The sequence below is a fragment of the Gymnoscopelus braueri genome, assembly GCF_963280865.1.
Source record: "Gymnoscopelus braueri genome assembly, chromosome: 3".
Classification (NCBI taxonomy): Eukaryota; Metazoa; Chordata; class Actinopteri; order Myctophiformes; family Myctophidae; genus Gymnoscopelus; species Gymnoscopelus braueri.
Genome location: NC_137612.1, coordinates 34,274,792 through 34,290,421, shown reverse-complemented (window position 1 = coordinate 34,290,421; position 15,630 = coordinate 34,274,792). Strand labels below are relative to the sequence as shown.

The 15,630-nt window shown below is 41.6% G+C and overlaps 1 protein-coding gene across 4 annotated transcripts in view; it reads right to left on the bottom strand.

Annotated features, from left to right (window-relative positions):
* kcnab2a (potassium voltage-gated channel subfamily A regulatory beta subunit 2a) overlaps positions 1 to 15,630 on the bottom strand; it is a 123,213-nt gene that overhangs the window by 52,106 nt on the left and 55,477 nt on the right. Inside the window, exons 1-2 of one of the 4 annotated variants that reach the window (XM_080423848.1) lie at positions 9,968 to 10,037; positions 6,947 to 7,218 (exon numbers count right to left, since the gene is read on the bottom strand). The exons of 2 other annotated variants lie outside the window; for them this stretch is intronic. In XM_080423848.1, the coding sequence (XP_080279974.1) occupies positions 6,947 to 7,164 (218 nt within the window). In that variant the 5' untranslated portion in view covers positions 7,165 to 7,218; positions 9,968 to 10,037. Of the gene's footprint in view, positions 1 to 6,946; positions 7,219 to 9,967; positions 10,038 to 15,630 lie in introns of those variants that run through there. One more of the 4 variants, XM_080423847.1, reaches the window with a different exon arrangement.

Genomic DNA, 15,630 nt, shown 5'->3' with positions numbered 1-15,630 from the left:
CATCTTTATAAAGAGGAGAGGAAGAGAAAGGCTGGGACAGAGTCATACTATAGTTTGACTCAAACAGAGTAAAGCCTATAAGCAGTGTTGCGTTGTTAGTGTTGCGATGAGCGTCACTGTCATGAGAGTATAAATTAGGTTTAAAGGAATGCTTCACCCTTTAAAATGACTTTTTTGTTGCAATCCTCCACAGTGAATGAAGGATCCAAAAACAAAGAAAATACTGATGAATTGACAAAAAATGGGGTCCAAGGTGAACAATATAAAACTATATATTAAAAAGAAATATATATAAAAAATATAGTTTTGCTGTTGTTAATCTTGGACCCATATTTTGTTCAATTCATCATGTATTTTCTTTGTTTTCGGATCCTTCATCCACATGAAGTAATGCAACAAAAACTAAAAAATATCCATCAATTCAAGGTTTCACAGGGGGAGTAATTGATAGAAAAAATACTTTAACTGGTCTCATTCAAAGGCCATGTTCCCATTCTTTCACATACAGTACTGGCTTTCCATTCTAACTTACAAATCACAATCTTTCTCAAATTGCTGCAGTTTAATATTGTCCCAGCTATAAAACTCTAACTGTGTGTGAAGAAAGTCAGAATTTGATTGATTGAATATTTTATTAGGCAAAAATGTAAAACAGCACAGTTACACTTAAAATACTTTGTCTAAAAGGTCTGTTCAAAAAGGTCCTTGCGGTCTTGTTTCCATTGAGGTCCTTGGTATTCAATTCATAGTCATATATAGTGGCACTAACAGTTCAAATATCAACTGGGGGGTGAGAGTCAAAGCAAAAAGGACAGTACACACAGTGAAAAATACTGTAGCTATGCACCATTACAGTTAGAGTGGAACATGTCCACCATCTAGTGGTGAACAGCCATCAGTACCAGAAATACCATCCGTCACAGTGTTGGAGATGTTACTCTCAATTATGTCTAAATTGATACTTTCCATCAAAAGTAATAAAATATTGTTACAGTATTTCTTTCTGTGCTATGGTATTATGGTACTTTTGCATTATGTCCGCGTGAAAATGTAATCTTGTGTTACTTTCACACACAAAAACACCTTCAAATGAAGTACATAGGAGGAGGTAGGCTAAATAAATTGCCACAATGTCATTGGCATGAAAATGATATTTTTCGTTTTTCGTTTTCAGAAGCTTTAGCTGTTTGTTTAAAAAATTGCTCCTGCTATAGGCGTAAATAGACATTTTCTCAAGGCTATTAGATTAGATAAATATCAAAATATTCATAGTAATTCATAATAAATTGGGTATAAATGTTGCAAGTAACGGGTTACTAATAACTGTAATAGTATTACCCAATTAGTAGTAACACATTATATTACTTGGCTACTCAGTAAAGTGTTATTACAATGGTCACAAAGAGGGTTGTGAATTCATTCAGGAAAGTAACTACGCACGTCCTTTATTGCAAGGTATGTCTTACTCTGCGCATACAAGGAATTTGTCTTGGTGAGGTTGTTACATTACACTGAATTAACAGTAAGAAAGATTAACAAATTATTTACAAATACCTTCTCAAAATATAAAGCTATGCATAACATGGGGTATAAACAATACACTGAATATTAGGCCTGTCACAATTATCACATAATCGTCTAATCAAAATTATTTTATATAATCGCAATTGTTTTTGCATAATCGTCATAATCAATTCCATGTCGAAAAATGTCATCTTTTTTTAAAAAAAGGCAAAAATAGTGGAAATAGCAGATCTATAAGCTCAAAACGCGTCGCGATGTGACGCGTTTTGAGCTTATAGATCGGCTATTTCCACTATTAATATTTATTTTTAAGTATAAAGTAATTAAATATGTGTTATTTGTCATATCTGACCTGTGCAACTTTTGTTTATGAAAGCTAAAAGCCAAACCGAAATTAAATTTTTATTCATAATGTTCCATTAATTTTCAACGACAGAAACAATTAAATCGTTAATGGCAATTATTTGAGTGATAATTAATCGTCAACTTAAATTTGTAATCGTGACAGCCCTACTGAATATACAGTATATGCCTGGGAAGTGACAATCTTCCCCCCAAAACCTAGGAAAAGGTCAGCCCCATCTGTCAACCCGCTCATCGCTTTATGTCGGGGTTACCTACAACAATGGATGAGGTCAGAGATGGGACTAGGAAAAGGTTAGCATCAGGCAAAGGTGAAGATAATGCCTGATGGAGGTCATTACCATGTCCATTAGTATGAAGGCATTGGAAAAATCCATACTTCTTCTACAATATCCCCCACAGATCCCTAACAAGAGACTCGAGGCTTCCTGTCTGGCCTCAATAAACTCTTAAGGCTCATTCACCCCACTGTCTGACTCTCTCTGTCTGACAACACGGACACTGGAGAAAGTTTTCCGGAGTCCTAATGGGCCTGGTGAGTGACAGTATTTTGTTTCAAGCCCATCGTGATGGAAAAGACGTAATCGTTTTACTTCAATTGAATAACAAGACCTATGTTTGGCAAAGGCAGCTTACAGTCTGCACTGAGAACTGTCACATTTTTCCAAGATGACAGGTGTGTTTTTGTTGGTTTACCTTGTCCGTTTGTGGAAGCTAAGAGACACATACTCCAGCACTGCTGATTAAAGGTAGCGCAACAGATAAGGGACAACTTCAAATATTTACCTATCACAGATTTTGTTACATAATTATATGGAAATCGCTTAAAATGAGAAAAGTTCTGAAAAAGTGATTGTGCAGGTAGCATCACTGACATCGCAGTAATGACATCACGAGTGACGGAAGTTGCTAGTTGTACACATTGTATTGACTATAAATGTATATTGTAAATGTCTAGCATTCAAAACCATCTCTATTTGCAATGCTCTGGAAGCCTTTCTACAGTTAAATATAAAATGAAATATATATTGATAATGTAAGTGTTCTTGTATTTGTCAAGTGGCGCGGTCAAGCAGCAGCAATGTAATGCTACTACCACTCCTGACCTCACTTGTCTATGGGATATTTGGAGGGTTGGCTGGATTTAGCAGATCATCATCATCATTTAGAAATTACAATCTACAGTATGTACAATATAAAACATATTTATTGTCTATTTATTTTATTTATTGTCTCAATAAAGGTTTGGTACTGTTTGGTATTAGTTCAATTTAAAAAAAATAAAAAATATATGTTTTAGTCCATTCAAAGCCAACAAATCCCATTATGCTATTCTAGATGTGTAAACTATTAGGGGCAATTAAGTCAGACTAATTGATTTAGTCGATTATAATAAATCATCATTTTATTGTGTCGATTCGTTGACATATATATATTAAAAAAACGTGCTTCTCAATTATTCGATTAATCAAAAAAGTAATCGATAGAAGTAATCGCTAAGAAAATAATCGATAGTTGCATCCCTACATATAACAGCCACCAGGAGCACAAAACACAAACAACATAGCAACCCATGCCATCTATGTAACATCTTGACTACATAATGCAACACATTTGACATACAGCCTAACATGTCGACTACGTCTAACATGTTTTGTTTAACCCATTCAATCCGGGAAAGCATCCGTGTCATTTTATGATTTATTTGGCTATTTTTGAAAAATCCTGAAAATTTGTGCAAATCTTTGAATATAATTGTCTCCGCCAGGCCGAAAGGCATGGCGAGAGAGTATGTTTTACCCTCCGTCCGTCCGTGTGTGTGTCCGTCCGTCCTGTCCGTGTGTTACCAGCTAATCTCTGGCACCGTTGGCCCGTTCGCTGCGAAACTGTGCACACACACTCCCTGGATGCCAATTCAGAATCTCTGCCTAAATGTTTTCACATTGGCCTGTTATAGCACCACCTGGAGGCTGATTTGTGCAAAACCCATTTTTTTTACATTACTCCTACAGATTTTATCCAAACGTCATGCAAATCGGTACACAGTATCTCTATAGTCATGTGATCAACATGGATCTGTCCGATTTCCCATATTCCGTCCTCATTGGCTAAGGTTCGCTTCCAAAATTTGCAGGATTGGTCCGTTTTGAACAAAATGCCTCAAATCATGAACGCAGCTTACAATTTCCGTGAAATTTCACAAACACATTCCCACTAGGCCAAGGAAGAAATGCCACCCTTTTCACATTGGCCTGTTATAGCGCCACCAGCAGTAATTTAGCAAAACACATTTTTGGAACAAAATGCCTCAAATCATGAATGCAGTGTCCGATTGCCGTGAACGACCTAAGAATAAATGGCACCCTTTTCACATTGACCTATTAGAGCGCCACCAGGAGGCCAGAATAACGTGCCTGACCTGGCGGAGACCTGTGCTCCGAGGAGCACTTTTTCTAGTTATATATTTTAAAGCGAGCATTTGTAACTCAAATCTTTGCTTCATGGGGGTCCCTGGGACAAAACATTTTGAGATGGGGGTCCGCGACCAAATACATCTAAAAATGATTTCTGAATCCTAACAGTATGTTGCTACAGTATTCAATATATCTACAGTATATATAAGTGGTGCTCCAACTTTTCCATGTCAAGGACCCCCAAAATGATATGTATTTGGCTGCGGACCCCCATCTCAAAATATGTTGTTCCAGGGACCCTCAGAAGCACAGATCGAAGTTAACATTTTCACTTTAAAACACATATAATAATAATAATAATGTCAGATCTACAAGCTCCTAGTCGGTGCCGCGCTATGAGCTTGTAGATCTGCTACTTTTTCAATATCCCAAAAAATCTTAAAATGACAGATGCGTTCCCAGATTGAATGGGTTAACATACACAGCATTTACACAAAGACCTAGGTTGTTATGGATATGCAGAGCTCATCATTCATTACACTAGGAACTGAAGCGTTTGTTCAAAAGTGCTATACTTGAGGGGACATATGATCTCTGAGCCCAAGTGTGTAACCTTGGTACAGTATACTGTTGTCCTGATGGCATACAGTGATATTGATTGTATCAATATCACCAACAACAACATTGGTGATATTGATACAATCAATATCACCAATGTTGTTGTTGGGGATATTGATACAATCAATATCACCAATGTTGTTGTTGGGGATATTGATACAATCTCGCTGGAAACGTTGAAAATGTTATAGTTTGTTTTTACTATTCACAAATAATGAACAATACCAGACAACAAAACAAAAAGGGTGACCCGAATGGTTAGGGTGCATACCACATAGGTCGCAATGCCCTGATCAGCGACTTCCAAGTTCGATTCCTGGGTTGAAAGGACCATTTGCTGATACACTCGCTACAAAGGATCGGAAGGAAAGTACATTCAGATTTCATCCACCCTATACTATCTCAGTCTGGGCATTAAATGTCTCTGCTGACCTTTCTTGTAAATGGCATCAGTGTTTGAATTCCATGACAACCTCGAATCAATCATCAAGTACTGTACTTGTATTCCCCAGCAACATTTACATAAGGCAGCTCAATAGTAGTGCTACAGAACCTCACCACAGACCTGAAATAATGATGAGTTTCACTTTGAGTCAGAGGTTGCATGTATACCGCTGACCCAATTGCGGTGCCAATTACAGAATTGCCACTGATCAGGATACGAGTACTTGCAGAACTAGCAGGAGGAAAACCAACACCACTGTTAAATACAACACCAACTGGGCACCCAAACACTGTGAATCAATCCAGGTTTCCATTCAGAGACAGTCCTAGTAGAATAAAAGAAAAAAAAGTTCTGGGAAATGGACAACTGTAGTTGTGATAAGGAATCGATATTGATGTATTCAGGAGGTCACTCAACATACTCCGTGTAACCTGACCCCCCCTTTCTACATGCTCGATCGCAAAGCAGTGGGTGAAGACCGTCACCGTATCACGGGTCACTGGCTGAGCGTTAAACCACGGTGAGACGTCCATAGACGGGGCAACGGGCCAGCATTAATGACATACAACACTGCAGTGCCTGAACGCAGCGGTACAACCGCACCACCTTTGGCCCCCCCGGTAACAGCAGCCGTCCATACTCTTATCCTGGTGCCTGCTCTCGTCCTGGTGCCTGCTCTCGGTGGAAAACAACAACAGCAGCCAAGCCTGTGTGTGATGAAAGCTATCCGTGTCTGTATGACAATAACAACATCAGCTAAACAGGCCTTATGATTGCAAACAACAGCCGCTAAGCCTGCCCGCGCACAAGGCCCGTCCCCCGCCACTGAGGTGACTGCATGGCTAATACACTGCTGCTGGTGCACAGGGCATGAGGAGTACCGTATGCATGAGTGAGGAGGTTGACACGCTTCCAGAGTTGGGGTTTTCTGAAATGTAGACCAGAACAGATTGACGGCTCACTCCTCCATTCAACATAACAGAGGACAGCGTGGCCCTGCACAAGTCAAAATGGGAAAGCGCAGCTGGTAAGAAGCCGGTAGACAAGAGAGAAAGGCAGCGAGAGAGAGACAGACAGAGAGAGAGGGGCGACAATATCTCGGCTGATTGCGATCGAGGGGAAAAAGAGCAGAATTGAGTGGGAATTTAAGGGGTCAGGTAAATCCTTATGGAACAGTCTGTCCTTCCTATTCAGTTTGGCAACCATGCTGCCGACCTAGATGATAAACTACAGCCAGTATCTTAGCAGGTGGGCCAGAGGACATGGTAAGACTAGACGGTTATTAGCAGCGGGAAAGATTACACACGCTCCAATTAGCCATCTCTTCAATCAAATCAACAGCAAGGTCGAATGTTTTTTACATTATGGAAACTCAAGTCTCATCCGAAAGCTACAGATTCAAACGGCTAACAACTTATAGGAGGAGCTCTCCCCCCACAATCCACATCCTACCAAATCCCATTTTGTCCTTTTAGTGGATCTCTGAACTTCAGCCACTCTCACCGGCACTCAGCCCCACCAGTGTGGTCCTTCAGGACCGGCCAGCTCTCACTATCAAAGCTCTGCCATACTTCATTCTTACCTGTACTTCATGCCCGTCTGGTAAGACACACACTCCTCCAGGGCCAGGCCGTTCATCTTCAGGAAGTCTTCCATGTTCTTGATCTGAGCGGCGATGCGCTGCTCCCGCAGCCTCTGCAGCTCGGCCGGGTCGGTGGGCCGAGGCTGGTTGAGCCCCTGGTCCGAGTGGTAGCGGCTGATCCCGCTCCGGATGCTCTCGCTGTACGACATGGACAGCATCTTGCCGCTGGCGCTCCCGGTGCTGCTACTCTTTCGAACGCCGGCCGGAAGCTTCTGGTGGTCAAGATTAGAGTGTGTAGACCTGCGCCTCCCGGGGACCCCCGGGCCAGGCTGGCCATACCCTCCCGCAAACATCCCCCCTCCTCCTGCTGCTGTCGCCGCGGCGAGCCGCGCAGCTCGGAGCAAGAGAAAAGTGGGGCCACGGACGGAGCGAGGAGGCAGCAGGGCACAACCACCTCCTTAAATAGCACCTGCTCCTCCCATGAAAAAAAAGAGCTCTCCTGCTTGGGGCAGCGCACAGCCATGCATCCTGTAATCAGAGTCGCACAGCACAGCCCAGCACCACCCACCCCTGACAGGCACACAATGGCAGGGTTACACTGATAGGGAGCATTCAGGTGACTGGCTGGTGATTAAGGAACAGGAGGAATAAAGGACAGGACGTATCATGCGATTTGCATCTTCGTTGGGGAGAGAGAGGAGCATGAGGGAGAAGGCATTCACATGCATCAAGCACCAGTGTTCGGACACCATTCCCTTGGTCGCAAATTCTGGTTCTGGCTGGCTGGAGAGCCCGAAGGAAAAACTTTTCAGTAGTCAATTAGTTTAAATCCCATTAAAAGCCTCACTGGACTTATAATGGATCGAAAAATAAGCAAACCGAGCCAAAGGTCAGCCAAGGACCTGTTGACAATGTTGTGAACTAGCTCTAAACATCAGTACTTGTACGACTGAGTACCTGAAATAAGTAATACCTCGAGTAACTGAGCTCAAAATGTAATTCTTTGTATAATACAAAATTGAAACATAGAAATTAAGATCAATAACCATGTAATGTGTGTATTGCCCGTAGAAGGCAGCAATGTACAGGTTCTACTACTGTTCCACTAATGAATCCACTGCCATCTACTGTGCAATGGAAGCAAAATGGTTTTCTCCTGCAGAACAGAACATTGGGCCTTATTCACTAACATAATATATGCATAGAAAATGTTCTTACTTAGCGCACAAAATAAGTGCACATGTAAAATTTCCCCTAGATTCATGGCGGATGCATACTGGCCAATTTTGTCATCGATGGTGAATCAATCAGAATAATTCTAAATAGGCTGTTAAAATACATGTTAACTTGAATCCAACCTATTAATAAGATAACATATAAACAAACAAAAATATGAATTTACACAACACTGATAATAGTGCTGTCAAACAAGTCTATGAAGCAGTAAAAATGTTTAATCTGCACCACAATGTTAAACAATATATAGTGGGGGTCCCTGACTCCCTGCTTCATGTCTCTCTCAGCTAAGTTCAATTAACTGTTCAATGGCAGAGTGCTTGGTGTGGATTGTGGAAACAAGCCAATGTTTTTATATTATTATTACTTAACTCTTTGACTGCCAGAGTATTTTCATAAAGTACTCCCCCAGTGCCAGCAATTTTCGTGTTTTTTTATTTTTATATTTTGAATTTTTCTCATGAAAATAATTTAAGGGGACATAATGTAAAGACCCAGCACAAATCCGCCACTAGAGAGCAGCACATGACTGCTTGATCAGGTCGTTGGGTCTCTCTCACCCTCCTTGATAGATTAGACAGGGAAAAACATGAAAACGGAAGTGACGTCGTCCCAGATTGTTTTGATCGCCAAAATTACGATGTGATACACGACGGCGATGTCTGATCGTCACCCAGACCATAGATTATAGAAGAGAAACTGTCCGTTTGTCCGTTATACCGTGTGAAAGACCGTTTATTTACCTATTTTGGACGAAAATTACTGGGGAAAATAATCAAAAACCGGAAACGGAATCCAGGTCATGAAACCGGATGCAGATGTCCGTGAAGTAAGTGGAACTCGAGAATAACATTGAATATTAAGCAGCATAGCGCAATCAGAGATTAAACAATGAACGCGCGTCCAGCGCGTCGACGGCCAACTGGACAAAGTAGCACTTGACGCGTTATCGTGTCGTCCGCAGTCAAAGAGTTAAAGCTGCAATCCGTGGGTCAAACTACTTGTCCAAGGCGGAAGCACTGCGTGGTCAGGGGAGATATTGCAGACACTGCACTGCAGTACTATTTGTAAACCAGTAGGTATCCTACCGAACAACAGGATCTAAATGGTTGAGTAGGGAGACAAAATCCAACCACTGGAGATGTGCCAGTTATATTGTAGTACTCAACATAAAGACTGGCTAAAAGAATGTTTTATTCATTAACATTTTTGGATTGTAGCGTTAATTACCATTATGATAAGTTAATTGTCATCACCAATAGTAATGCTATACATTAATCCTGGTCCATTTTTACACTCTCATAGAGTTAAAAGAACACATTTAGCCTATTATGTACAATTTCTAATAATATTCAAGATTCATTTACACATTTTCAATACATTTTCAAAGACTCTGTGGTCTCAGGCAGTTCTAAGTAAGAACACATTGAATAACTCCAAAATGTTCGTACATAGGATTTAAGCACTGTTAGTGAATGAGGCCCATTGTGAACACAGCAGTTTTTACAAAAGTTGGAGGCTATTTTGTAATGCCTAAAAGTTCTAATAAACATGACCTAAAAAGGGAGTAGCCTAAACATATTTATGAATGCATAGTAGATGATCACACCTCAGAGGAGCAAGTTAGAATACATGTATATACATGTATATAGTTTTCAATTCAATCACAACATAAAAGTAAAGTTCCTTGTCTAACTCTGATTCATCAAATACAAACGAGTGAAGGATAGGCGCCCATTTAGCCATGCAATCAGTAGAATATCCAATAATTCATGTAATACATACCTTAATTCAATTATTTAGGCTTCAGTATTTGTCCGCAATGTCAGTTCCTGTCAGTTCCCCAGCATTACTGGTCTTACTAGCATTGAAACAAATCTCAACTGTGTTCCTTCTGGTATCAAACACTGGTATGTGTAAATAAAAAGAGGATACAGTATCCTGCCGTAAAAAAAAAGGATACTGTCTAGTATGATGAAGTCCTTAAGACTCAACAGCATTGATCCATGAAAATTCACTCAAACAGCACTCATCAAACCTACACCGAAATATTATGTAAACTAATACTAAATCCATACAAAATCTGAAAAGATACAAAACCTCAAAGATCTAATATTTGTCAATAAGATCTAATATTTGTCACTATTTACTATGTAGCCCTTTGTCACAAAGACAGTTTTAATTTCCAACAGAAAAATAAGGTATAGTCCAAAGTCTAGAGTCCATCTCGATACGACTTGGGTCTTCTAGTAAAAATGACTTTGACCTGGATCACACAGTTCTGCTCATCCACTGGTCTCTATCGCATGAGAAGACAAAGGAGATGCAAGGATGACTCCAGGCTTGGCAGCATGCACCCTCTGCATACTACAGACAGGCAAGCGCACTTATCAATGAGCCAGATCCCCTCCCCCATACAGTACAACACATACAGTACAGTAAACTCCAGTCCTGATGCAATGACAGGCGTCAATCTTTCCTGAAACTCACCCGATTTCTTGGGGTTGGGGGTCGGCTCATGAGCGGGGTCGTAAGGTTTCAGTCTGCTCTTATAAACACACTGCAGCCAACAGTGCTGCCGGGTCCACCCAAACTGGGAGTGTCTTACTAGGAAATGCCTAAACGAGTAAGTGAATGAGAAAGTGCATCCATTTACACCCCCCACCCTCTTCTTTCTGCCCCCCTACTGTACTGTGCATCACCACCACCACCTCTCTGCCCTCTCTGTTAGATCCCATGGAAGAAATCCATTTATGTCATTTAGTTTAGTGCACCGGCTTGTTTCTGCAAACCGCAGCAAATAATATCAGCCCTGAATTATTCACCAAAAGCTCTTGCACTAAAAGCCTCTGATTGTTGTTCCACAGGAAACAATGCTCAGACGCCATCACGCCAACGATAATGAGGGCCTGAATGTTGCACGCACACACACACACCCCCCCACACACCCCCCCACACACACACACACCCCCCCCACACACACACACACACACACACACACACACACACACACACACACACACACACACACACACACACACACACACACACACACACACACACACACACACACACACACACACACACACACACACACACACACACACACACACACACACACACACACACACACACACACACACCTAAGCATGTTCAAGTCCATTCTTACTTCTTGAATGTAGTGTAAACCACACACAGCAACAGTACACATAGCTCTATACAGTATGAGAAGTAGCTGTTTTAGGCGTTCGGTGGCGCAGTGGTAAAGTCCCTGCCCACCACCACCACGAGGTTGTGGGTTCGAATCCACCATGGTGCATCCGGCTTTGTCGGGTGTCTATGCGAACACAATTGGCCTATGTTCGGGGGATGGTGATACTGGTCATTGCGCGTACTCCTACAGGCTGGGGCGGAACCTGTCAGCGGGGAGTGTTGGGCAGGAGGAGTAGGACGAAGGCTCTACGTCCTCCCGGTGGGGGAGTCAGTAGGATACGACAGCAGTGACAACACAGAAATGTGTGTGGGGAGTAATGAATTGGCATAACGACTAAATTGGGGAGAAAAAGGGGGTAAAAAAGAATTGACTACTCAAAAAAAAAAAAAAAGGAGTAGCTGTTGTGCAGGTCAAAACCCAGGCCACACCCACATAAAAGCAAATGCCAAAACCTAGGCCCTGGCTCTTGTCCCATAACCACTTAAACCCTATACTTTGTTGACCGGACCTGGATCAACTAAGTCTGGCCAATTCTTTTTTTTACTAAATAACGTAATTATATTATTTGTTATATCTGTAAGTCAGTATAAGTTTGCATATACTGTACAAAAAACACAATGATACATGCTGTATTTTCTTCACCAGCCACAATGGAAATTGTACTGCTTCCTTCACATACATGTACATTTCATTTGTCCAAGGATCAGTCAAATGTTTGTCTGTTTATTTTTGGAGTAGCACTATTTTTAATTCACCTTTTCTTTCTCCCAATTGAGTGATTATGCACATATTTCTGTCTTACAACTGCTGTTGTACCATAACTGGCTCACCCACCACTGAGGAGCCCCCACGAGGAGGCCTCTGTCCTACTCCTCCTGTTCAATATTCCCCACTGACAGTCGCCATCCCAGCCGCCCATAGGAGAGGTAACAAAGACCATCCTCCCCGGCCGGCTTCCCTCCCCCAAACACGGGCCAATTGTGTTCGTATGGACACACAGGCAAAGCAAATGCACAGCGGCATATTCAAACCCCTAGACTCTACGGTGGTGGACAGGTACGTTACCCCTGAGCCAACCGAGCCCCCAATATGTCAGAAAACTACAAGTGTAGATAGATATTAAATCCCATTGAAATTAGGGGTTATATGTATTAATGTGTTAATATTCTATGCTCTGTTGATGAATTGAATACATAGGACCACAATGTAAACAAGTCCCCAGGACTTTTTTGTGTTATCCTTTTAGAATGATTACATCAAGTTATAGCACCTCGTACTCATACGGTCTTATTTGGACTCTGTGTTGAGCATGTTTTGTTCCTCCTAGTTGTATAGTTGTTGTCACCATGAGGCAGCAGTGACAGGAGGGGTCTGGCTCCTGTAGTATGCACTAGTCATATTACTTGCTAAATGTCAACCGATGACATGACACAAAGCATAATTGTAATGTATAAATTATGCTTAAAGCATAAAAGTGATGTCTGATGTCTCCATGCAACTGGAACCAGACCGTGATCAGTGTTGCCAAATTTTGTGAGAGAAATAAGCAACCAGGTCTATGAAAACGAGCCCAAAAGAAGCGACTAGGCCACATGAGCACTTTAAACCTAGATACTGCATAGATTTGCTATTTGAAAAGCCGATCTACAAGCTCACAACACATCGTGCTGCGACACGTTGTGAGCTTGAAGATCTGCTATTTTCCCCAAAATCGGGTATGAGGGGGGGCTTTATTTGTCACATCCGCCACCAGACAGCTACAGGTAATGTCCAACATACGGTATGCATCACAAATTATAATTAGGGCTGTCAAAATGTGTGTATTAACTCGGGAGGATTAAGTTATAGAATTAATGCAGTTTCAATTTCAATTTATTTTAATCAACTGCTCATGTCAGGCTCTGTTACAGACAGCGGCGCACACACACCCAGCAACCCACCCACACCCACGGTGCACATGGCGCACAATGCAAAGGGGTTGCATTTAATCTATGAATTAGCCATGGGTGTGTTCTGGGCATAACATAAATTAGACCAGAGGGTTGTCTCCCATTCCCTTTAAGAGCGAGTTGCGAAGTACCTGGTGAATTGTTATTTTAAGTGACTTTTGGCAAGTTGGAGGCGATGACCAATTTTCTGCTGAGGAAATGGATCGTATGTGAAGTGAAAGCACCATCTACGGGAGCAGAATTAATTATGTAATACAATGATGTCAGGGGACGCGGGAGAAACATCCAAACAGGTGGACCAGGTGGCTGCTGCCTTCCTCCTGTCGCCTAATTTCTTCTCATGTCCAAGAGACATCTGTGATATTGACATATGAACTTAATAATCACATTCTCAGTTAGGTTCTTCTTAAACTACTTATGCATGACGGAAGGCTGCATGATTTGGTGGTGACCTGTTACTGCACTGAGTAGAGACAGATAAAGAAAGCCAGGAGGCTATGGCTTTTATTATTATTATTCATGACACATTCTTATCAGTGATATTCTTATTAACAGGACTAATGAAAAGTTAAGTGCTTGAAAATGGTTTATCTGCCGTTTCTGAGCACAATAATTATGTACGCTACCTTGCAGCATGGCAAATTGGCTGATACCAAACGGACACGAGTTCGCTCTATGGAATATATGGATAATATATAGCCCAAATCATTCAATGCTCTCAGAAATGTCATCTACCATGGTGAACATTATTGTTGTGTTGAATTCGGATGGATTTTGATTTAGGATGGATACTGATTGCATGCAGTGTACGGACATTGCAGACATGCCCACGTAGGTGCACATATTAATGTGCTCCCTATATAGTAAGGAATTATCTGCACGATCACTGTGTAGGGTTTAAAACCAGCTTAGGGCTTTTTGACTTTTCTCACTGTCCCTTATCTCTCAAGACAGATTCAGAGCTCCGCAGCTGAATATGTCGGCAACTCCTGTAACATAGTTTGTTGTTAGCAGGAATGAAGACAAAGACGCACCACCGGAAGTGGAGGGCTGAAGGAGAGTACGTGAAGATTATTTTTCCGCTCCAGGTGGGGAAAAAACGCTTGCATTCTCATTGAAACACATTGACCAGACGTCCCACTGTGGCCAGGTTTGGCAAGAACAGTTGTGCACAAACCTCTGCGCATAATAAAGCGTGTGAGCTACACTTTGTTTTGGTTGGTTCCCAGCGTAAGACCACACCTCATTTTAAGATCAACACCACCCATCAGTGCACATTTGAGCCTAGTACATTTGGTAATTATACAACTGCGTTGATTTTAATCAGCAGTGATAATTACGCTGCACCTAGCACCATTTAGCGCCGGTCATAAAATAGGACCCATTGTGTGTTTCCAAGCATGACACAAGCATGAAGGAGGTTTCTGATTACATATACTGTATGTACTAATGAGAAGACAAAACAGTATCGAGTTTAACAAGAAAGTACTCGTATCATATAGACCAGAGGTTCCCAGCCGGTCCGCAGGACATGTACCACCGGTCCGCGAGAAGGCGGCAGGGAATTCCAAGTTAATGGATGTACAAATATGCGCAACGTGAGCCTATAACTTTGTGTCACCAGGATTTCACACACAGCGGAAAAAAGTTAAGTCAGTGACATGACAGTGACATCACTGACAAATCCTTTGGTATCTTTATATCCAGCTTTGAGCCTAATGGCACACTACGTCCGTGCTACATCAGTGTTGCATAACAGTGACATCACTATCGAATCCTTGTTATCTTTATCCTAGCCTTTCAACGTGCGTTGATCAGTGTCTCTACAAGCTGTATTTTGTTACGCTTGTACTAATTAAACACTACACAGGATTATTGTTTCATGTCCACATTCAAGTACAACTATCAGAAGATGTAAGGTAGAGTAATGCTTCACTCTGCAAGTTTAAGTAAAGTTTTCCACCTGTCCAAAGTCATTTCTGACACAGACGTATCCTTTTTCAATCATCCTATCCTTGCTGATATAAAGCCATTTAGGTCAATGGCATAACATTATGTAGTGATATAATATATAAATAGCAGCCAGTCATTGACTGTCAGTCAACTTCTGTGCTTTGGTATGACTGGGTTTCACACCTGATGCGCGACTACCGTGCGACTAACCCCCCCGCCCCCGTGCGAGTACCATAATCAAACAGCGTAATCAACACTGGGCTGTAATTCAAAGTTATTTAAGCTAACCAATATAACTTTCAACCAGACTATTTTCAGCTTACTGGCTTAGT